The 21,832-nt window shown below is 42.1% G+C and overlaps 1 protein-coding gene and 1 long non-coding RNA gene across 4 annotated transcripts; one reads left to right on the forward strand and one right to left on the reverse strand.

Moving 5' to 3' along the window:
• Positions 1 to 774: 774 nt before the first annotated feature.
• LOC106576739 (uncharacterized) lies at positions 775 to 21,716 on the reverse strand. Of its 3 annotated transcripts, XR_006760322.2 has the most exons (22): positions 20,831 to 21,716; positions 20,432 to 20,573; positions 20,193 to 20,332; positions 19,980 to 20,066; positions 19,708 to 19,858; positions 19,441 to 19,602; positions 19,135 to 19,244; positions 18,850 to 18,973; positions 18,649 to 18,677; positions 18,422 to 18,513; positions 18,050 to 18,161; positions 16,081 to 16,251; positions 15,765 to 15,835; positions 15,465 to 15,632; positions 14,724 to 14,842; positions 14,370 to 14,574; positions 13,966 to 14,173; positions 13,730 to 13,815; positions 13,452 to 13,615; positions 12,946 to 13,018; positions 1,065 to 1,164; positions 775 to 959 (listed from the first exon to the last, which is right to left on the reverse strand). XR_006760322.2 is itself a non-coding variant. In XM_045700757.2 (21 exons), exons 1-21 carry the CDS (start codon positions 20,912 to 20,914, stop codon positions 1,149 to 1,151), a joined length of 2,514 nt encoding a protein of 837 aa, XP_045556713.2. In that variant the 5' UTR covers positions 20,915 to 21,716; the 3' UTR covers positions 775 to 1,148. The 3 variants fall into 3 exon arrangements, 1 of the variants encoding a protein (XP_045556713.2); XM_045700757.2 differs by having other exon boundaries at positions 775 to 1,164; XR_006760323.2 differs by lacking the exons at positions 775 to 959; positions 1,065 to 1,164; positions 12,946 to 13,018 and having other exon boundaries at positions 13,458 to 13,615; positions 13,966 to 14,115.
• On the forward strand, positions 12,116 to 19,388 carry LOC106576741 (uncharacterized). The gene is made up of 3 exons (XR_001321993.3): positions 12,116 to 12,491; positions 16,072 to 16,257; positions 18,055 to 19,388. It is a non-coding gene; the product is annotated as an uncharacterized LOC106576741 (long non-coding RNA).
• Positions 21,717 to 21,832: the final 116 nt, after the last annotated feature.

A 21,832-nucleotide genomic window follows, 5' to 3' on the forward strand; every position in this document is an offset into this window, starting at 1 on the left:
TGGCAGTGGAAAACATCTGTGTTGTATTCTGGAAGGTCAAGATGAGTCTTGCTTGGCGGATGAAGCCGCATCTCAGGTTTAGCTTCGGTAGCTGGGATCTCACCTCGTTGTAGATCGCCCTCTGTTTCAGCAGTTCAGCACTCAGATCTGGGTAGAAGCTGAGCCTCTTCTTTGCATAGGTCAGAGCCCCCGAATCCGCTGTGAGGCGAACAATTTGCCATTTGAATTCAAAACTGTGGGATTTGTACAATCATACACAAAAGATCCGTTCTGGAGAGGTCTCGTACGGTGCACAATGTTTATCAGCGGCATGGGACCCAGCTTATCCCGCCCAAACAGTTCATAGAAAAGATTGCTCATGAAGGAAGTTGGGTTGCCCGCTTCCACACCAGAATCAAGTCCTGTGACCCACACATTGAGTTTATTTTTCGAGTAATTCTGTTTTATTTTTTAGGAAATTGATTTCAGGTCATGGAGTCGCCCTTCTGTCAGATTGGCCACTGTCTCGAAACTTTCCACTTTAGTTGAGTAGGTAAGTGCAAGAGCAGTGCAAGAGATTCATTTATCAGTTTTGAATTGCAAGTCGAAGGCAGAGGTAATGTTGTCGCGATCAATTTCTCGGATAGTAGTGGCCAACTCCTTCTGTTGTCGGGTGTTAAGAGCCACCATATGTCCCCATAGGTGAATTGTGAATGGACAGAATATGCCAGCTACTGGAGCGAAACAGACCTGCTATTGTTCCTTGTAATACAGTAAATGTCCCACACCTTAATGTGATGTTATATGTTAACAATTATTTGAAAATATTTATTTTGCAAAAGAAAAGCCACGCATTTCAATGCATGCCACCGGAACCGGATTTGACAGATTTGAAGAATATCCGATTCGTTGAATATGCCCAATCCGGCGTCATCCTCCTATCCTCCACAGTCTGCTTCCATTTGACCTCTTTCCCGCATCTATTAGATTAGCAAAAATATACTGCATGTATTGTAGTCATATCATAAGATACCATAAATGATCTGAATGACCTAAAAACCGATAAGGAGATGGATGTTAGTTACAAGGTTTCATCCTTGTTGTCTGGTCCTGGATCTCTTGTTGCTTGTGCAGTCTCTGTGGTTACAAGCATCTTCAGCATCAAGGAGTCAACCTGTTGAGGCCCTGGAAGATTGGATATTACAACACTCGTGAGTTCAAAGTAAACAGGTCAAATTGGACACGCCCTGTACTTGTGAAGCAGACTGCTGAGACACCCTGTGGCCATCTGCAGAGTGCACTATGCAATTACAGGCTTACAACAAAGGGATTCCACATACACATGGGTTACGGATGTAACCGTGGTAGAGTGATTGGTTGCCAAACGACCTCTGGGAACTCCTTCCCTTCACCCGAAGTGATTGAGATGCTTAATATCAAAAGATGTTTACAGTCACGCTGCACCTTTACTGTACCCATGTGACCTGTCACTATAAAAGGGTGTGTGGTATGACATACTGTCTATTACTTCACTCAAACCTCATAGAGGTGGAGGAACGACATGAAAGCTTGGCGACTCGATACTCAGAGAACCAAGGTTACATCCGTAACCCAACGCTCTCTTTCATTTTCGTAATGGGTGCCAAACGAACTATGGGAGAGGCTGTACCGAAGAGGTCGTTTGGACAACAGAGTGGGATAACTCACCATTTAACTTAGTCCAGATGAGTCCTTGGGATGTCCTTGTATCCACCACAGGATGCAACAGAATATAATTATCCAACAGGGTAACACAGAATTTCAACTGTGGTATAAAACTTTATACACAAGCAAGCTGAAAGCTAGAACTTACAACATGAGGCTTCATTTGGGTGCAACAGCACCAATAGTGGAAAGCCTTTTTTATAGAACATCCATCTCACTGATGGTAGATAAATAAGCACAAGGTTCACGGTACACTCACTTATCTGGGTTGAGAGAGCGTGCCGTGTCCAGAACCATAGATCCCACTGATGATGTGGATAGAAGGTTGAGTCTATAGTACCTCATGAAAGTCATAGGTGTTGCCCAACATGCAACAGCACAGACAGTCCAGCGAGGCCCCTCTGAACGGGGCCCATGAAGTGGCCATACCCCTGGTGGAGTGTGCTACTATGCCATCTAAAGTTGGTCTACATGCTGCAGCGTATGATTGTGACACTGCAACGTGCCAGTCTCTGCTTCGAGACAGCGCGCCCTTTGGTGTTCTCCCCATAACACACAAAAAGCTGTTCGGTTTGACAAACAGTTCTTGTTGCAGCAAGATAAGCACTCAATGCCCTAACCGGACAAGTGAAAGCCACTCACGACTCTCCTGTGACAAGTAGGGAGGCAGGTGAAATGTCGCTATTATTAAGGGCTGGTTAGCATGTGATGATGAAAGCACCTTAGGTAAGAAGGCTGGATTTGGCCGAAGCACTGCCTTAGATCCATGTTCTGCTAAAGTGAGGCATGAAGGATGGGTAGAAAGTGCATGTAATTATCTAACACGCTTGGCTGAAACAATAGCCAATAGAAAGGCAGTCTTGACTGAGAGCTCATGAATCTCAAGTGAAGACAGGGGCTCAAATGGTGAACGTAGGACAACAGTATTGCTGCTGAATTGCTAAGCCTAGCGACTGAAGTAGTGCTGTCATGTGTCCTACATAGGAAGCGATCAGATGCCCTGCATCGTTTGTTAGGCAGCTCTTGGTCTGAACTGTGACTGAGAGAAGCAGGCATAACAAGCGAAGCAAATTATTTGTACATACAGGGGAAAATGGCCAAAACTATTCTCATCTGCACCGTGAACTCTAGCTAAGCGAGTGCGTATGCTTGGAATGGCAGGGGGTTCTGTCATTTGGCATGCTCCAAGTGCATTGGGAGGGCTGAGAGAGGGCTGATAGGGGTAGGTCTATGAGACGCCATCAGAGGGCTGATAGGGGTAGGTCTATGAGACGCCATCAGAGGGCTGATATGGGTAGGTCTATGAGACGCCATCAGAGGGCTGATAGGGGTAGGTCTAAGAGACGCCATCAGAGGGCTGATAGGGGTAGGTCTATGAGACGCCATCAGAGGGCTGATAGGGGTAGGTCTAAGAGACGCCATCAGAGGGCTGATAGGGGTAGGTCTATGAGACGCCATCAGAGGGCTGATATGGGTAGGTCTATGAGACGCCATCAGAGGGCTGATAGGGGTAGGTCTAAGAGACGCCATCAGAGGGCTGATATGGGTAGGTCTATGAGACGCCATCAGAGGGCTGATAGGGGTAGGTCTAAGAGACGCCATCAGAGGGCTGATAGGGGTAGGTCTAAGAGACGCCATCAGAGGGCTGATATGGGTAGGTCTAAGAGACGCCATCAGAGGGCTGATAGGGGTAGGTCTATGAGACGCCATCAGAGGGCTGATATGGGTAGGTCTATGAGACGCCATCAGAGGGCTGATATGGGTAGGTCTATGAGACGCCATCAGAGGGCTGATAGGGGTAGGTCTAAGAGTCAAGGTAGCGGACTGAGAGTCAAGATGGCGTACTGAACGTAGCTATGTAGAGCACCTCAAGATAAAAATGTAATATCCAATATCGGTAAGTTAGACTAAATATTAGCACTACACAATCTGGTGGGTGATAACCTTCAATCTGGATAACAACACAAAACGAATCTTAAGACTAGAGAAATTTATCGACAAATATTACGAAAACATGCAACACCCAAACATGACGGAGAGTCAGACAAGGGAACCTATTTCAAAACGAAAATGTGACTCTTCTACAGACACAGACGATTTAATATTTTCACCACCGGGAATGGTAAGGTTGAAACCGATCTGCTAAAATCAATAAATGACAAACTGGTTATACTTGAACTAGTCAGTAAGGATATAAAAGAGTTGAAGGCAAGCCTCGAGATGAGTGACGAAAAAGCTGCGACACTAAAAGAGACAGTCAATAAGATTGAAACCGATGTTAATGAACCTAAAAAGGAGGACATCTTTCTGAGAAGCCTTACTTGACATACAGACTAGATCCATGAGAGAAAAATCTGGTACTTACAGGTGTCCAAGAGAAAGAAGGAGAAGTTCTTGAATCTGTAGTTAAAGATTTCCTCCTTACAGCGCTTCAGATTCTACTCGAAGCTATCGACAAAATCCAACTAGAACGTGTACACTTCTTCGGACAGAGAGGGCAGAGGTATGAGCGCCCAATGGTTGCCAAATTTGCTTTCTTTAAAGATAAAATAATGGTTAAAAGCCTGGGTAAAAGACTTGCTGGGACGAAAATTGGCATGAATGACCAGTTCCTGAAGGAAATTGCAGAGCGGCGTAAAGTTCTGTATCCAATAACTAATTGGAACACAAAAGCACAAATTCAACATGGTGAATATAAAAACTCAGTAAACAGAAGGCACAGTATGGATGGATGGTGTGGTGTGTGTTTTTTTGGTGTTTGGGAAAGTGTGGCGTTGAGTGAGAAAGGAAATGGTTGCATATCACAGAACCAATGTATTGCTGTGAGCAGGGGTTGTGAGAGAGGGTTCAATGTTGTTCAGATGAGGGATATAATTTTTATAATGAATTATATATCTTATTTATTTATCCTATCATGGTGGAACAGTGTTTTAAAATAAATTATACATCTAATCTATTTATTTATGATCCTATATTGATGGAACAATCCACAACCCTATACCCTAGACACCCACCTGAATGACCCAGAGACCTAGAGCAGCACTGCCCCCTCAAGATTCTGAGCCAGCTTGGCAGGGTTGGTCCTGCAAAGCCAAAACCCCCTAAAAGGAGAGCATAATATACAAGGAAATTCTCAAAGCTGCTAATGAGAACCTTGACGACCTTGTACCTAGCTGGTGGGGTGCCCCCACCCAGGCAGTGGCAGTGCTGGCAACACTAGCTGCAGTAACCCATGGGAGGGGGTCACACTCGGACATTCAGAGAGGGGCCAAATTATTGTGGCCCTGGTGGCACAAAATCAAAGGTCTGACTGCACGGAGATGCTTGGGAATATGGTCACTACGGGGGACCATGTTGTAGGTGTTTCAGGGGAAGGGGGTATATCTGATCTCCATCATCTAGGATGTGACAATGGTTAATAAAATTTCCCCATTTATTCCCATTTTTTTGCAATTTTGCAGGCCTTCTCATACAGCTGCAACTGTATATGCATTCGTAAATCAAGACCTTTCTTGAGTTGGGCTCTGGGATGGTGCAACTGTTGAGAATGTGAGCCTATGGTTGTGTGGGGGAAAGGGGTTGAGTGTGTATGAGTGTGTGGGTGTATGTGTGTATCCCACAACTGTTGCGGGGCAGTAAAAGATGTTAGGGACAATATAGGATGATTCACAAGAATTGTTTGCGAATATAATAATTGCTTGCAATAATGTAATTTAGGTAATGGCGAGACTGGTGAGAGGTAAAAATCCTTTACATAAATTGCCTACATTACTGGAAATATTAATAGCTAATTATGGAAAATAAGAAACAGTATTTAAAAAAAAATATATATATATATTTTATTTTTTATTTTTTTATGGCTACATATAATGAAAATCGAGGTGAGGGCGATGGAAATGCATTTGGCTGTTGATCTACTTCTGTTCTGTGAGTGGCACTGTGTGCTCTTTTCGAAGGATGGATCCCAGTCTGTTCAGGGCTATGGGATACGGGGGGGGTCGGGGGTGGTCTGCCGGGCACTGGGATGACAACCCAACTAGGGATGAGGAAGGCTTTTAGCGGGTGGAGAGTGGGGACCAATTGGAGGTTTACTTAGTAGCAATGCAAATATCATGGTACAGCTATATAGACACTCAATCATCATGTTACTTTTTAAATGGTATGTTTACAAACATATATTTTGATAAAGTGAAGTGAAAGTTGTGTCTCATTTTGGTAAGTGGTGAAATATGTATAGCCAGTTATAATTGTAATGGCTTAGCAGATAATAAGAAAAGACGATCAGTATTTACCTGGCTAAAAGAGAAGGAATATAATATCTATTGTTTACAGGAAACTCATTCAACAATTTTAGATGAAGTTTTGTGGAAAAAGGACTGGGGGGAGGTGAAATATATTTCTCCCATGGGCAAAGAAATTTAAAAGGGGTGATGGTATTAATTAATAGTAATTTTGTGCCAAATGTGCAAATTGTCCAAACAGATCATCAACGTATATGGACTATTTTAAATGTAATTGGACAATAAACAGATATGGCTTATTAACTTATACGGTCCAAATAATGATGATCCACGCTTCTTTTAAAATATATATAAGAATGTATCAACTCTACAAGCAACACAAGACTCTATTATTATGGTGGGAGATTATATAACGGTTTTAAATACCTCTATGGACCGTAAAGGAAATCACACTACAAACTATCACTCTCAGGCACTTAAGGAAATCATGAATGTCATGGATATATTGGTATTAGTGGATATATAGAGGCTTAAATACCCTGACCTAGTGAGATATACATGGCGGAGGCTTAATCAAGCTAGTCGTCTAGATTACTTTCTTATGTCATTCTCTCTGGCACCAAAAGTTGAAAAAGTGTTGATAGCGGACAGAATGCGGTGAGATCATCACATAATTGGCATATATATATTACTCTTACAGAAGTTCCACGTGGGCGAGGATATTGGAAATTTAATCAAAGCCTATTGGATGATAAATTGTTTATAACTAGGAATTTATAACTGAATTTTTCAGACATAACATAAGTAGAGCAGATTCCCTTATTGTAAGGGACACTTTTAAATGTGCCTTTAGAGGCCATGCAATTCAGTACTTATCTATAAAACAAAATAAATTTAGATCAAAAGAGTCCATATTAACAAAATTAATTGAAGGACTAACAGAACAGATAGGTAGCAATAAAAACTGTACCATAGAGGCACAGAATAAGTTAGAGGAAAAACAAAAAGAAATGTAGGAACTTATTCAAGAAAGATACAGTGTAATATATTATTAAAAAAATAAAGCGAACTGGATGGAATATGGGGAATCTTCAATATAGAAATGCTACCATTTTTTTTATTGAAACTTGTTACAAATAATGGAGTCACGCATGATTCACTTTTTTTTATATACTCAGAGGACCATTATTAGCATGTTTTAACCACTCCTATATAAACGGTAGATTATCGGACATGCAACAAGGTCTGATTTCATTATTACTGAAACAGGACCCAAGTGGTATATATAAACATCCAGTCCATTTAAAACATTGGAGGCATCTTACACTTCAGTGCTATGATGCAAAAACTCTAGCTAAATGCTTGGCACATAGAATTAAAAAGTTATTGTCAGATATTATTCATCCTAATCAGACAGGTTTTTTACATGGATGATAAATTGGAGATAATATAAGACAAATACTGGAAACAATAGAATACTATGAAATATCAGGGACACCAGGCCTGGTTTTCATAGCTGATTTTGAAAAGGATTTTGATAAAGTATGACTGGAATTTATATATAAATGCCTAGAATATTTCAATTTTGGGAATCTCTTATAAAATGGGTTAAAGTTATGTATAGTAACCCTAGGTGTAAAATAGTAAATAATGGCTACATCTCAGAAACTTTTAAACTGTCTAGAGGTGTAAAACAAGGTTGTCCACTATCGGCATATCTATTTATTATTGCCATCAAAATGTTAGCTGTTAAAATTAGATCCAACAATAATATTAAGGGATTAGAAATCCGTGGCTTAAAAACAAAGGTGTCATTGTACGCTGATGACTCATGTTTTATTTTAAAACCACAACTAGAATCCCTCCACGGCCTCATAGAGGATCTAGATACTTTTGCTAACCTCCCTGGATTAAAACCAAATTATAATAAGTGTACTATACTACGTATTGGATCACTAAAAAAAATGAAAATTTTACATTACCGTGTAGTTTAGCAATAAAATGGTCTGGCAGGGATGTGGACATACGCGGTATAAAAATCCCAAAAGAAAGAAATGATCTCACTCCAATAAATTTTTGTAGAAAGTTAGCAAAAATAGATAAGATCTTGCTACCATGGAAAGGAAAATACCTGTCTATTTGTGGAAAAATCACCCTGAATAACTCTTTAGTCATATCACAGTTTACCTATTTGCTTATGGTTTTGCCTACAGCTAGTGACCTTCAATTTTATTTGGAATGGCAAGCCAGACAAAATTAAAAGGGCCTATTTATATAACGAATATGAATTCGGAGGGCAGAAATGATTAAATATTAAAGCATTAGACTAAAGGCATCAGTCATACAAAAGTTGGTAGGAATGTCTCACCCCATGTTCAAGAATGTCCTTTTCCATTTATTCAGATTACAACTGCTCACTTTCGGTTGTTTAAAAAGGAAATAATCTCCAAAATATCATTATGTTTTTAAACAAGCCTTAGAAAGTTGGATGCAATTTCAGTTTAATCCACCTGAAAAGACAGAACAAATAATACAACAAATATTGTGGTTAAACTCAAATATACTAATTGATAAAAATAAAAAATGAATCGATGAAATGTTTAAAAAAGGTATAATTTTAGTGAATGATATCAGAAATAGGACTGGTGGAGCTATGTCGCACTTGCAGCTAACACAGACATATGGATATGTCTGCTCTACCCAAAATTAAAACCAACTAATTGCAGCATTACCACAAAAATGGAAGAGGCAAATAGAAGGGGGAAAAAGTAAGGAACTTGTCTGTCGGCCCTGCATTAAAGAACATAAATGATTAAAGAAAATTGTAATAAATAAAAACATATACCAAAGATTGACAGCTGTGCCATATAAATTGCAAAATAGTTGGGAAGAGATTTTTGATGTAACCATTCCATGGCACATGGTTTATGAATTGACACGCAAAACAACGCCGGAATCAAAACTTCAAATTTTTCAATTTAAATTACTATACAAAATTCTTACAACCAATAGAATGTTATATAAAAAAAAGATATAGATGTACTATTGTAAAGTGGTTGTTCCACTGGATATCATAAGGTGAATGCACCAATTTGTAAGTCGCTCTGGATAAGAGCGTCTGCTAAATGACGTAAATGTAAATATATATGGGGGATACAATCTTCCCAGCTCTGCAGATTTTGCTGTGAGGAGGCAGAGTCATAAGATCATTTATTTTGGTACTGTCCATATGTAGCTCATTTTTGGTCACAGGTCCAGGAATGGCTGAAGAATTGCAACATTTACCTAGAACTAACACTGCAGATAGCAATACTGGGCGATTTGAAAAGCCATAGTCAATCAATCAATCAATAATATAATAATTATTTTAGCAAAAATGTTTATCTTTAATTTACAATCTGTAGAAGCTATGAGGATAGAAAGCTTCAGCACTTTTGTGAAGCATCACAGCACAGTTGAAAAATATATGGCAAATAGAAATCCAAAATGGATGGTGTTAAGAGATAGATGGGAGGGGTTGAATGGAGCTGAAGGTGGGACTAATAACAAGATAACCAATGTAAAACATACGGGGTCTGTAAAACAGCACAGTTTCAAACTGGATGGACATCAGAAATAGAGGAAGGACTAAAAACAGACAAATATAACTATTATAAAATAGATTGTGTCTGTAAAATGTGAAAAATATGTATAAACGGAAGGTAGAAGCCTAAGTGTTATTGTTTATTAGTTTACTCCAATTGGGGGGGGGTGTGCGGTAGGGTTTGCGGGGAATAAAAAAGCTATATTCTAAAAAAAAGTATGTTTATGTATGTTGGTATGTGTGTGTATGTATGTATGTACAGTTGAAGTCAGAAGTTTACATACACCTTAGCCAAATGTATGTAAACTCAGTTTTTCACAATTCCTGACATTTAATCCTAGTAAAAATGCCCTGTCTTAGGCCAGTGAGGATCACCACTTTATTTTAAGGTGAAATGTAAGAATAATAGTAGAGAGAATGATTTATTTCAGCTTCTATTTCTTTCATCACATTCCCAGTGGGTCAGAAGTTTACATACACACATTTAGTATTTGGTAGCATTTCCTTTAAATTGTTTAACTTGGGTCAAAAGTGTCGGGTAGCCTTCCACAAGCTTCCCACAATAAGTTGGGTGAATTTTGGCTCATTCCTCCTGACAGAGCTGGTGTAACTGAGTCAGGTTTGTATGCCTCCTTGCTCGCACACACTTTTTCAGTTCTGCCCACACATTTTCTATAGGATTGAGGTCAGGGCTTTGTGATGGCCACTCCTATACCTTGACTTTGTTGTCCTTAAGCCATTTTGCCACATCTTTGGAAGTATGCTTGGGGTCATGGTCCATTTGGAAGACCCATTTGCCACCAAGCTTTAACTTCCTGACTGATGTCTTGAGATGTTGCTTCAATATATCCATATAATTTCCTTCCTCATGATGCCATCGATTTTGTGAAGTGCACCAGTCCCTCCTGCAGCAAAGCACCCCCACAACATAATGCTGCCTCCCCTGTGCTTCACGGTTGGAATGGTGTTCTTCGGGCTTGCAAGACTTCCCCTTTTCCTCCAAACATAACGATGGTCATTATGGCAAAACAGTTCTATTTTTGTTTCATCAGACCAGAGGACATCTCTCCAAAAAGTAAGATCTTTGTCCCCATGTGCAATTGCAAACCATAGTCTGGCTTTTTTATGGCGGTTTTGGAGCAGTGGCTTCTTCCTTGCTGAGTGGCCGTTCAGGTTATGTCGATATAGGACTCGTTTTACTGTGGATATAGAAACTTTTGTACTTGTTTCCTCCAGCATCTTCACAAGGTCCTTTGCTGTTGTTCTGGGATTGATTTGCACTTTTCGCACCAAAGTACGTTCATCTCTAGGAGACAGAACGCGTCTCCTTCCTGAGCGGTATGATGCCTGCGTGGTCCCATGGTGTTTATACGTGCATTACTATTGTTTGTACAGATGAACGTGGTACCTTCAGGCGTTTGGAAATTGCTCCCAAGGATGAACCAGACTTGTGGAGGTCCATAATTTTTTTTCTGAGGTCTTGGCTGATTTCTTTTGATTTTCCCATGATGTCAAGCAAAGAGGCACTGAGTTTGAAGGCCTTGAAATACATCCACAGGTACACCTCCAATTGACTGAAATGATGTCAATTAGCCTATCAGAAGCTTCTAAAGCCATGACATCCTTTTCTGGAATTTTCCAAGCTGTTTAAAGGCAGTGTCAACTTAGTGTATGTAAACTTCTGACCCACTGGAATTGTGATACAGTGAATTATAAGTGAAATAATCTGTCTGTAAACAATTGTTGGAAAAATGACTTGTGTCATGCACAAAGTAGATGTCCTAATCGACTTGCCAAAACTATAGTTTGTTAACAAGAAATTTGTGGCGTGGTTGAAAAACAAGTTTTATTGACTCCAACCTAAGTGTATGTAAACTTCCGACTTCAACTGTATATGGGTGTATATGTATGAATGTTTATGTATGCATATGTACGTGTATGTATATGGATATATACATTTCCCCAAAAAAGATATGGGGGATTGGAAATGATGCAGACAATTACATTGATGGAAGCAACAATCTTTCCGCAATATTAAGCTCACGCACAAAGTATTTAAAAAACGGTATGGATGTCTCAGTCTTTGAAGAACTGAATTCATCAAACTTGTATGTGGATGCCATGGCAGTAAGTGTATGTTCCACGTTGAGGTTCTTGTTTTCCCTCTTAAACATTCAGACAAGGATATTTTCTGGTCGACCGTCATCCGATTCAACAAGGTTGGGGTTGGGTTTGGTACTGGCGGGGGAAGCCTGGCAAGTAGGTGCTCAAGGGCATACTTAATGGTTGCCATACGACTGTCCAGTGACTTAATCTCCTTGCGCATCTCAGTGTGTTGAGATTTGTGCCCAAGTGAGGATGAGCGCTGCCGTTTATTGGGCGGCGGATCACAAGGGGAGTGAGACCCGTCATTAGACCTGGAGCATTTGGAATGATCATTGATCTGTGTAGCAGACTCATCTGATGAGAATCCGGAGTTCGAGATTTCAATGCTCTTGGTTTGAATTTCTGACGGTGAGTGCAAAAGCTGCTACTCCGTGCTGCCCCTTGAGCATGTTCAGCTCCCAAGCAAAGAATGCAAAGTGTGTGCTCGTCTGAGGCTGGGAGTTGTTTTTCACACGGTTGACATGGGTGGAACAACATCCCGTGTACAGCACTGAATCAGTTACAAAGAAAGGATTTTCACATAAGAGAAGTGTGTACCAAGAAAAAGATAATCGTTGGCTCTGACCCATCGTGCTTCGGGGTTGAGACTTCCGCCTAAATATGTATCAAGGTATATATGAAGCTATCTGACTGGCACAGTCAAGCATGGACTAACAGTCTCGGCGTCAGTGGACTCAGTCAAGCGAGGACTGGTAGCCTACAGCACCGCTGAGCTCCGTGATCACAAGCTAGGGAATGGTAATGCTGGATCAATGGGCTGGTGTGGAAGTCAAACGGGGACTGGCATGACACCGCGAGTCAACAAGCGCCAACAACAGGTACAACAAGCTAACTAGCTACGGTAACTATGTGTGGCTAATTTAGCTAGCTAGCTACGAGCTAACGGTATAGACCCTAAACTAATTAGCGGGCAAGCTAGTATGGAAAAGCCCGAAAAAAAGCAATACAAGTTAGTTATTATGGACAGGCACAATAACAAGAGAGCGGGGGAGTAGGTCATTCCGTAAGAAAATAATTAGAAGGGGATTAATAGTTATCTCGTAATGTAAAACAAAAAGGTGAGAATTAAGAAAATACAGTATGTCACGCCACAGCCTTTTATAGCGACAGGTCACATGGATACAGTAAGGGTGTGGCGTGACTGTAAACATCTTTTGATATTAAGCATCTCAATCGCATCGCGTGAAGGGGAAGGAGTTCTCCATATGTCGTTTTGCGACCCGTTACAAAAACTAAAGGTATCCAAGATGCCTTAAACCAGTGATACCTCACCTGTATGGTGGCGCTTCAACGGTCTCTGACCCAGTGCTTTCTGCTGCCTTCACAGTCACACCACAGCCCACACCTGCACAAAGACAAAATAACGTAATCTGTCAGCTATGGACCGACAGGAGACAGTGAAACATAGCTATACTCTAGCACAGAAATGCACACAAGAAACAGGCACAGGGACAGGTTATCATAGTAGGCCTCAAAGAAATAGAACTAGTGAAGTGCAGTCTGACTGGGTCAATGACTAAACAAAGAGTAAAGTCCATGGATTCTATTTATAAGGGAGAGCTTCTCTTATTTGAATGATAGAGTCATGATGTCAGTTCAAGTTACTTCATCATGTGTAAAGACACTTAATCCAAATACGCACTCCCTCTGGTTTTGAATGGACTTTACTCTTTGTTTAGTCTTTGACCCAGTCAGACTGCACTAGACTAGTTATCGGGTCTGTCTTAGTGTATAGACCCTGTATAGAAGGTTATTTACGAGGTCAACATAATACTGACATGAGCTGGTCTGGGACTGGATCAGTTGGTGGATCAGGGCCTGTAGGTTCTTCATGTCTGCCCTCAGGGCACTGAGGTCCTGGCTCTGCTGGGTCTGGTCCATCTGGAGCCTCTGCAGAGTCTGCAGGTGTTCCCCCTGCACAGGGGATGAGAAGCACCTCTCCCTAGGAGAGACAGGAAGAGAAAGATCTTGACACAAGCCGGGAAATATTCCACAATATAGCATAGTTGTTCAATACTCCTAAAGTCAGGTAAAAGAGAGGCAGTGCTGTGCCTACCCTGAGTCCCTGTCACTCTCATCAGGTCTTCCTTGTTCGGAGGGATTCACTTCTTTTTGGATCTCCAGGAACTCATCTAGGGTCTCCTGAAGTGTCGGAAACAAGTAAAAAAGCATGCTTAAAGAGAAACAAGCACTCTACCTCCCTAAACTAAACCACCCCGCAGGCAGACACAGATATAGAAAGACATACAGTTCAAACGCAGGTGTTAAAAGATGAATGTCCCATCCCGTCACCTTGATCTGAGTGGTGATCGTCTTCAGCTCTGCGTGCCGCTTTGAGTCAGTTCTGATGTCATCATCGTATAACTCCCCAAGAGGGGCACAGAAGCGGTGGATGTGCTGGTCGTCATAGAAACGGCAGAGACGGGGCATGGATTCCTCCACCTGCAGGATAATGGCTGCTTGCTGCATTACTGCATTGGCCAGTGCATTGTCATACACCCTGACAGAAGAGATACATACTGATGCTGAGAGTGACAGATGCATACTGAGTCATATGTTTGTTCGTAGATAAACACGCAAACCTGGCGTAGACAAACAATATACAGTACTTGAGCGCACACGAGTGTAAGCTGTAAAGGCTGATCAGCACACTACTGATCACCTAGTTCGCCAAATATCATTTTAGCAGCTCGTACCTTTGGAAGGTGTCCGAGAGAAGGGCAATCATCAGGTTGACACACAGAATGGAGGACAGAGCCAGAAAGGTACCACAGAGGAAGTGGGCCATGATCGAGTCCACTTCCACCATGGCATTAAACTCATACTCGTCCACCAGAGTGATGCGGTACAGGCTGTAGAGCAGCTGGGGTACAGTCCGCATACTGGGTATTGACGCCTGACCTGGGGAGGACAGTTCACAGACAGACCGTAAATACATTTCTTTGTGTATTTTGTATCATACCAGGACAGCTGCAGTAGCATATGCCATGTCATATTGTGGGTATGTTTCATAAAACATGCATCGTCTTATGGTTTGCTTCCCAACTTACCTCCAAATATAATCCAGAAGGCACACGCGTAAGGGATAAAGATCTCTGCATATAGGAAGAGGAAACGTAGCACATCCCCCACAATCTTCCCCAGCATGACAATGAAAGGACCCATAACCCTGTACAGAATGAGGATCAAAGGTTGTGGTGTTGGTGTAACGCTGTTGAATTTTCAGACGCAACGACTCTAAGATCTGCTGTATGAGTTCAATGTGGGTTAGTATTTGGCTACTTTATGTTTGGAAATATCCAGACATGCTGTTCTAAGAAATGTGTACTATTTTGGATATGAGAGCCATGACCATATGGGGGCCTATGAGCTCTAGTTCCTTTGTTGTCACAACTCCCGACTACGGGGGGGGGGGGGGGGACACCTGTGGCGCCCCATTCATGTGTTGTTGACATGGAACCTGATAACTCCAGGTGTACCTATAGGGACGCTGACCAGGTGTCATTATTATCGTTGAGCTTCCCAATGAACACAATGCACTGTTCACAGGGAAGCTCAGGCTTTTGGGTTTAGTTTCAGCTGTGTTTTTACTCAGAACCTATTGTTCCCTTCCATGATCCATTGGGGACCAGAGAACAGTCATCAACGGGGGGAAGGGAAGTAAAGTTTAATTATTCTCCACCACAAGATTGGTGCTCTAAAATGAACGAATGCCTTGCACTTCATCAGGAAGACAAGTAAAGAAATGATCCCTAAGAGAGGACTCTTCAGTGGTTGGTCAGTCTGATCACCTGAAGGCTCGGACGTGTTTCATCAGCCGGAGCCAGAGGAAGATGATGACCACAGCGAAGAGGCGCAGGCTGTAGCTCCGCAGTGTTCCTCCAAGCAAGAAGATGTCTGCCACATGGATCCCGAACACCGCCATCAGCAGAATGTACACCAGCCAATCAAAGATGTTCCTGTGACACAACCAAATGAGATCCCCATCGTCTGCTTGCCAGTTAGGTAATGGAAGAGCATTATTAAAGGGCCAGAGTTACAACATATCCATATGAGATGTACTGTATCATATATAACACAAATGTGTTTACCAGGGGTCTTGTAAGTAGTTTCCCTTCATGCGGTGGATCAGTTTGATTTGCTCTTCCAAGAAATGTTTTTCCTTTGAAGCAGGAAGACCATTTTTTTTTAAAGAACATGTCAAGTTGCACATTCTCAATGGGGAATACAACAACCTGTAGCCTTACAAATGACATACTGCCAAAATAATGTATTGGGGTCAGAAGGACTTTCCCTAGATCTTAAAAGAAGTTTATTTTGGTTAACTGTGTAAGCCTAGATCAGGTCTAGAAATTTCACTAAGATGTGCGTCTGTGTGTGTCTACTGGGTAAGAAAAGGTGCTGTACCTCGGGCCACATTGGGTGTGTGCAGCGCAGGTCATCGTTGGTGCGATGCTCACACCAACTCTGCCAGCTCCTTAGCTTCCTCCTGGAGCCTATCATCTCCGCCACTTCCCGGCCCACCTCCACCACTGTTAGCCCCAGAGCCACCACCACCCCAAACACACGCCACCAGTCCTGCAGGTGAATATACTTTTTATATTTAGATTTGTTTATTTGGATCCTCATTAGCTGTTACAATCAGAACAGCTACTCTTCCTGGGGTCCACAATGACTTCATTAATGTCCAAACATCTGTATGACCTGTGAAATACCTTCATATTCACATTATTTCATTGTGGATCTAAATGAAGGACTGAAATGTGTGTGAATCTTAAAACATCACACTTTTAATGTAATTCTGAAGAGTTAATGAAAAAAATATATATCTATCTATATATACAGTTGATGTCGGAAGTTTACATACACTTAGGATGGAGTCATTAAAACTCATTTTTCAACAACTCCACAAATTACTTGTAAACAAACTATGGTTTTGGCAAGTCGGTTAGGACATCTACATTGTGCATGACACAATTAATTTGTCCAACACTTGTTTACAGATAGATTATTATAATTCACAATTCCAGTGGGTCAGAAATGTACATACACTAAGTTGACTGTGCCTTTAAACAGCTTGGAAAATTCCAGAAAATAATGTCATGGCTTTAGAAGCTTCTGATAGGCTAACTGACATCATGTGAGTCAATTGGAGGTGTACCTGTGGATGTATTTCAAGGCCTAGCTTCAAATTCAGTGGCTCTTTGCTTGACATCATGAGAAAATCAAAAGAAATCAGCCAAGGTACCACATTCATCTGTACAAACAATAGTACGCAAGTATAAACACCATGGGACCACGCAGCCGTCATACCGCTCAGGAAGGAGACGCGTTCTGTCTCCTAGAGATGAATGTACTTTGGTGTGAAAAGTGCAAATCTATCCCAGAACAACAGCAAAGGACCTTGTGAAGATGCTGGAGGAAACAGGTACAAAAGTATCTATATCCACAGTAAAACGAGTCCTATATTGATATAACCTGAAAGGCCGCTCAGCAAGGATGAAGCCACTGCTCCAAAACCGCCATAAAAAAAGCCAGACTACGGTTTGCAACTGCACATGTGGACAAAGATCATACTTTTTGGAGAAATATCCTCTGGTCTGATGAAACAAAAATAGAACTGCTTGGCCATAATGACCATCGTTATGTTTGGAGGAAAAAGGGGGAGACTTGCAAGCCGAAGAACATCATCCCAACCGTGAAGCACGGGGGTGGCAGCATCATGTTGTGGGGGTGCTTTGCTGCAGAAGGGACTGGTGCACTTTACAAAATACATGGCATCATGAGGAGGGAAAATTATGTGTATATATTGAAGTAACATCTCAAGACATCAGTCAGGAAGTTAAAGCTTGGTCACAAATGGGTCTTCCAAATGGACATTGACCCCAAGCATACTTCCAAAGTTATGGCAAAATGGCTTAAGGACAACAAAGTCCAAAAAAGCGTGTGCGAGCAAGGGGGCCTGCAAACCTGACTCAGTTACACCAGCTCTGTCAGGAGGAATGTGCCAAGATTCACCCAACTTATTGTGGGAAGCTTGTGGAAGGCTACCCAAAACATTTGACCCAAGTTAAACAATTTAAAGGCAATGCTACCAAATACTAATTGAGTGTATGTAAACTTCTGACCCAACTGGGAATGTGATGAAAGAAATAAAAGCTGAAATAAATCATTCTTTCTACTATTCTGACATTTCACATTGATAAAATTAAGTGGTGATCCTAACTGACCTAAGACAGGCCATTTTTACTAGGATTAAATGTCAGGAATTGTAAAAAACTGAGATTAAATGTATTTGGCTAAGGTGTATGTAAACTTCCAACTTCAACTGTATATATATAAATATATATGTTCCCTCTGTCCTTCACTTTCTCACCTCAGGGAAAACATAAGGCTCCTCGGTTCGGATAACAGACACAGAGATGGCCACTGTCGTCCAGGAGACTATAAACAGGAAGTTAAGGAGTAGGAGTATCCAAGCCCCCAACCTACAGAGACACCAGTTTACTATTCAGAGTGAAATACTGAGCCACCATTCAGTACTCTATTAACAGTAGATCCCTTCAGCTATGTGTCTAACTGCGTGAATGGTTAGGGCCTATGGTATATTTTATTTATGACAGAGCATGAGACTGGAGGGAGCAAGAGGGGTGACAGAGCCCAATCTGGCAGGAGCGACACACCTGCCACTCCTGTCTGGCAAAAGTCTCTCTCAAAGTCTCTCTCTCTCTCTCACTGATGAACTGACCTGCCATATAGTTTCCACTTGACAGTGATGAGCTTCAGAACCACAGGGTGCATGATGAGATCCAACTTCCCCTGGTGTACTATGAACTCCAACTTTGGCAAGAGAGAGAGAATTTAGAGAAAATTCATATCGCAATTATGATCAAATTAGTTGACTTATTTGACTCATCTTAGTTTTCATCCATTATCACTTTATTAGCCTGTTTAGCCTTAAAGAGTGGGACATACTGGTGATGTAGGCTCACTGGCAACACCCTCTGGAAGACAAAAAATAGAAATGAGAGATCGCACAAATAGTTTAGAAGTCTGTTGCACGGTTTGACCCCCAGAGTTAGGTGGTTAAACAGAGTGTGTTTTTATTAGTGGGATCATTGACCATATAGGACATTTTATTCTGTGTAAATAGTATATATTTTTTTCAGACTATACCTTGTGAGCCCTGTCCTGGTGGATTCTGCTTGCTGGGTGGCTCTGGCTCCAGCAGGTGAAGGTAGTAGAACTGCTGCCTGGTCATCCGGTCAGTCACATGGAACTGGTTTAGAGCCAAATGAGCCTGACAAGACCAAAGAGAGCTGAACAATACTATAGGATGACCACGTACAGAACCCACTCTATGACAACAACTAGCACATTGTCAGGACAAACTACACAGTTGGAGCATGTGCTACAGTATGATGACTCATTTGGGTCAGTGACCATCCGACCCATATTTACCACGGAGGTCATCTTGTCAATCATGGCGGTGATGCAAAGTTGACCATCGGAGTCCTTCACCCCAGCATCAGCCCCCAGTTCCATTAGTGTCCGTGCAGCCTCACTCCTGTCTGAATACACACAGGAGTACAACAAAAGAAGCATAATCAAGTACAGCAATAACTGTGTAATGTACAATTTAGTTATTTAGGTGAGGTGGAGGGTACATTTCCATGTGTGTTTGGACAATAAAGTTGTGTTTTATTCTATTCTAATGCAAAGTATGGCGTGTGAAATGTGCACTCAGAGGCAAGTAAAGGTATTAACCTAGGTTGGCAGCCAGTTGTAGAGGGGTTCTCCTTTTGTAGTCTCGTGCGGAGATGTCTGCCCCATACTGCAGCAGCACCCTGACTGCCCCCACCGCGTCGTTCTTAGCAGCGTAGTGCAGAGGTGTCTGATGATCCATGTTGGTCTGAGCACCAATGTCGGCTAAAGGGACAGGACATGTGTATGTGAGCTACAGTACAAAACACATTCAAATCCCTCACCTACAGAAGTAACACACAAGTGACACAGACACAATTGACCTCTGACCTTTCCTCTCCAACAAGAAGTGGATCATCTCCTCGTAGTCCAGAGCTGCGGCAACATGCAGGGGCGTGACCCCGTAGGAGTCAGGACGCAGAACATCAGCCCCCCTGTCCAGGAAGAAACGCATCACGTCCACGTTCCACGCCCTTGAGATCTAGAACCAGGCAGAAGAGCCCTGTTGAACACACAGTGGCTGGAAGCCTTCACTCACAATGATACTGCCACAGCAGAAGGTCTTTGAGCCATCTGATGACGTGTAAAGACTTCCGTCTCACCTCATGCAAGACAGTTTGTCCGTATCGGTCCTTTGAGTTGGGGTCGGCTCCATCTGCGATTACATCACTCAGGTACTGAAGGTCCACCTATGACCAAACAGGATTATTGACTGTATGAATCATCACCAGCCTTCAATCAGACCATATCTTATCTATATCTGACATCTATACCTTTAGCCCCATTTTACAACGTAAACACCATCCGCCCCTCACCTCATCAGTGTCCTGATTGCTGGAAGCCAGATCTCTGAAATGGTCTAGCAGTCTTTTATTGAGGTGGAAGCTTTTGTCTCCTCCATCTATCACATCTTCATCCAAGGCCAGGCCTTTGTACATGGTCTCAAAGAATTCCCCTTTAAACAAGAAGGTGATCATACAGCCTGAAAGAGCGCAGAGTATTTGAACTCTTATCTAGGTGTATCTTAAGTTTGGAGTTTTATCTGCAATGGTACCTGTGGGTTTTCTCTTCACACACTGACGGCAGGCTCGTTTCCAGCGGCCGCAGGTGTAAGACGCCCACTGGGCAGCTGCCTTCGCAGCACTGGACACAGATGTCTTCGAGATCGCAGTTCCAACAACTGGCTGCTGTTCAGACTGCAGTGACACACATACATCACACTACAGTACATAGAACTGCATCATAACATGTACTCAAATGTCCAATTCTGAAATATATCACCCAGTAAGAAGTACAGTAACCCACTACTCTATAATCATACACAGTTTGGAACTGAGTAACCATTTAAAATGTATCGAGAGGGTTTCAGATTACTATAGAAATGGAAAAATATCAACAGATAACGACATTGAGAGGGAGATTGGTAAACTTCAAAGTGCCATTTTCTCCTCACCTGGTTGACAACTCCATCAGTCATCTCCATCTCCATGGCAGGGTTGTAACGGCCAGAGGCACTATCCCGGTTCAGTCTCCTCATCCTGCTGTGTTCCAGGCCTGAAGGCTTCTCTGTAAACAATTAACTACACAGCTCCAATATGACTGCGACCAGCCTACCAGTGTAGGTACAGTAACTCTACAATGAGCAGCTATTTCCAAACAAAGGCTTTCACTCAAAACACAGGGAGTTGGTATATTCCGGTAGACTCTGAACCTGCTAAAGCCGCGTGATCCAGAGAGATGCGAAGTGGATTGTTGTTAGGCGGATATCAGGTAAAAGGAAAGTCTTCTGCAGGCCCCGTCACTGTTTTTCCTTCCAGCTGTTTGTTTACTAGTGAGCTACCTGCAGTACTGTACCTGAACAATATGGTACATTCTGACTCATGTGCTTGTTGCGCAACAGCCTTTATGTCAAAGTTAACAATGATGACACTGACAAAGCAATGGGTCCTATCTTCTAATGTTTAACAGCTTTGGAGTTTGTCTGAGCTGTTAAGACATGTTGGAGAAACTGTGGACATGTTTATGGCTTCTTATCAGCTTAAGTGTGTGCTCAGTACAGATGTATTGTGGCTTATTATAGGTACATATAATCACCAAGTGGCCCCACTCTTGACAAACCAGTTTCATGCCTAGATATAGGATTCCAATGGTCTTTTCATATGCATTTTTATGTTAGCTAAGGCCTCCAAAATGACAACACCATGACTTGGCCATATGCAGCGACAGCTCAGAGTTGGACAGGACGTGGTTGCCATAACAATGTGATTGACAGGTGCCACAATAATGTCATAAGAAGGGTGGGGTGTTCGAAAAGCTAAAGTCCACTCTAGGGCAACAAAGCAGGTGAAAAAAAAGACTATTAACAGACCATTAAGTAAGAAAGACTAAAAGAGTGGTCAGCTGTAGCTGAGTTGATAAACCGTGACCCTTGCAACGCCAGGACAGTGGGTTCGAT

The sequence above is a fragment of the Salmo salar genome, chromosome 18 (assembly GCF_965601325.2).
Source record: "Salmo salar chromosome 18, fSalSal1, whole genome shotgun sequence".
NCBI classification, from domain to species: domain Eukaryota; kingdom Metazoa; phylum Chordata; class Actinopteri; order Salmoniformes; family Salmonidae; genus Salmo; species Salmo salar.

Bases quoted from the DNA above. Each gene is read 5' to 3' on its own strand.
- LOC106576739 (XM_045700757.2), bottom strand. From the start codon at position 20,914: ATGAGGAGACTGAACCGGGATAGTGCCTCTGGCCGTTACAACCCTGCC. The intron at 15,836-16,080 runs GTACAGCACCTT...CCTGCTTCAAAG, and splicing joins CACACCCAATGTGGCCCGAG to GAAAAACATTTCTTGGAAGA. The intron at 13,816-13,965 runs GTGACGGGATGG...CCGACACTTCAG, and splicing joins CGATCACCACTCAGATCAAG to GAGACCCTAGATGAGTTCCT.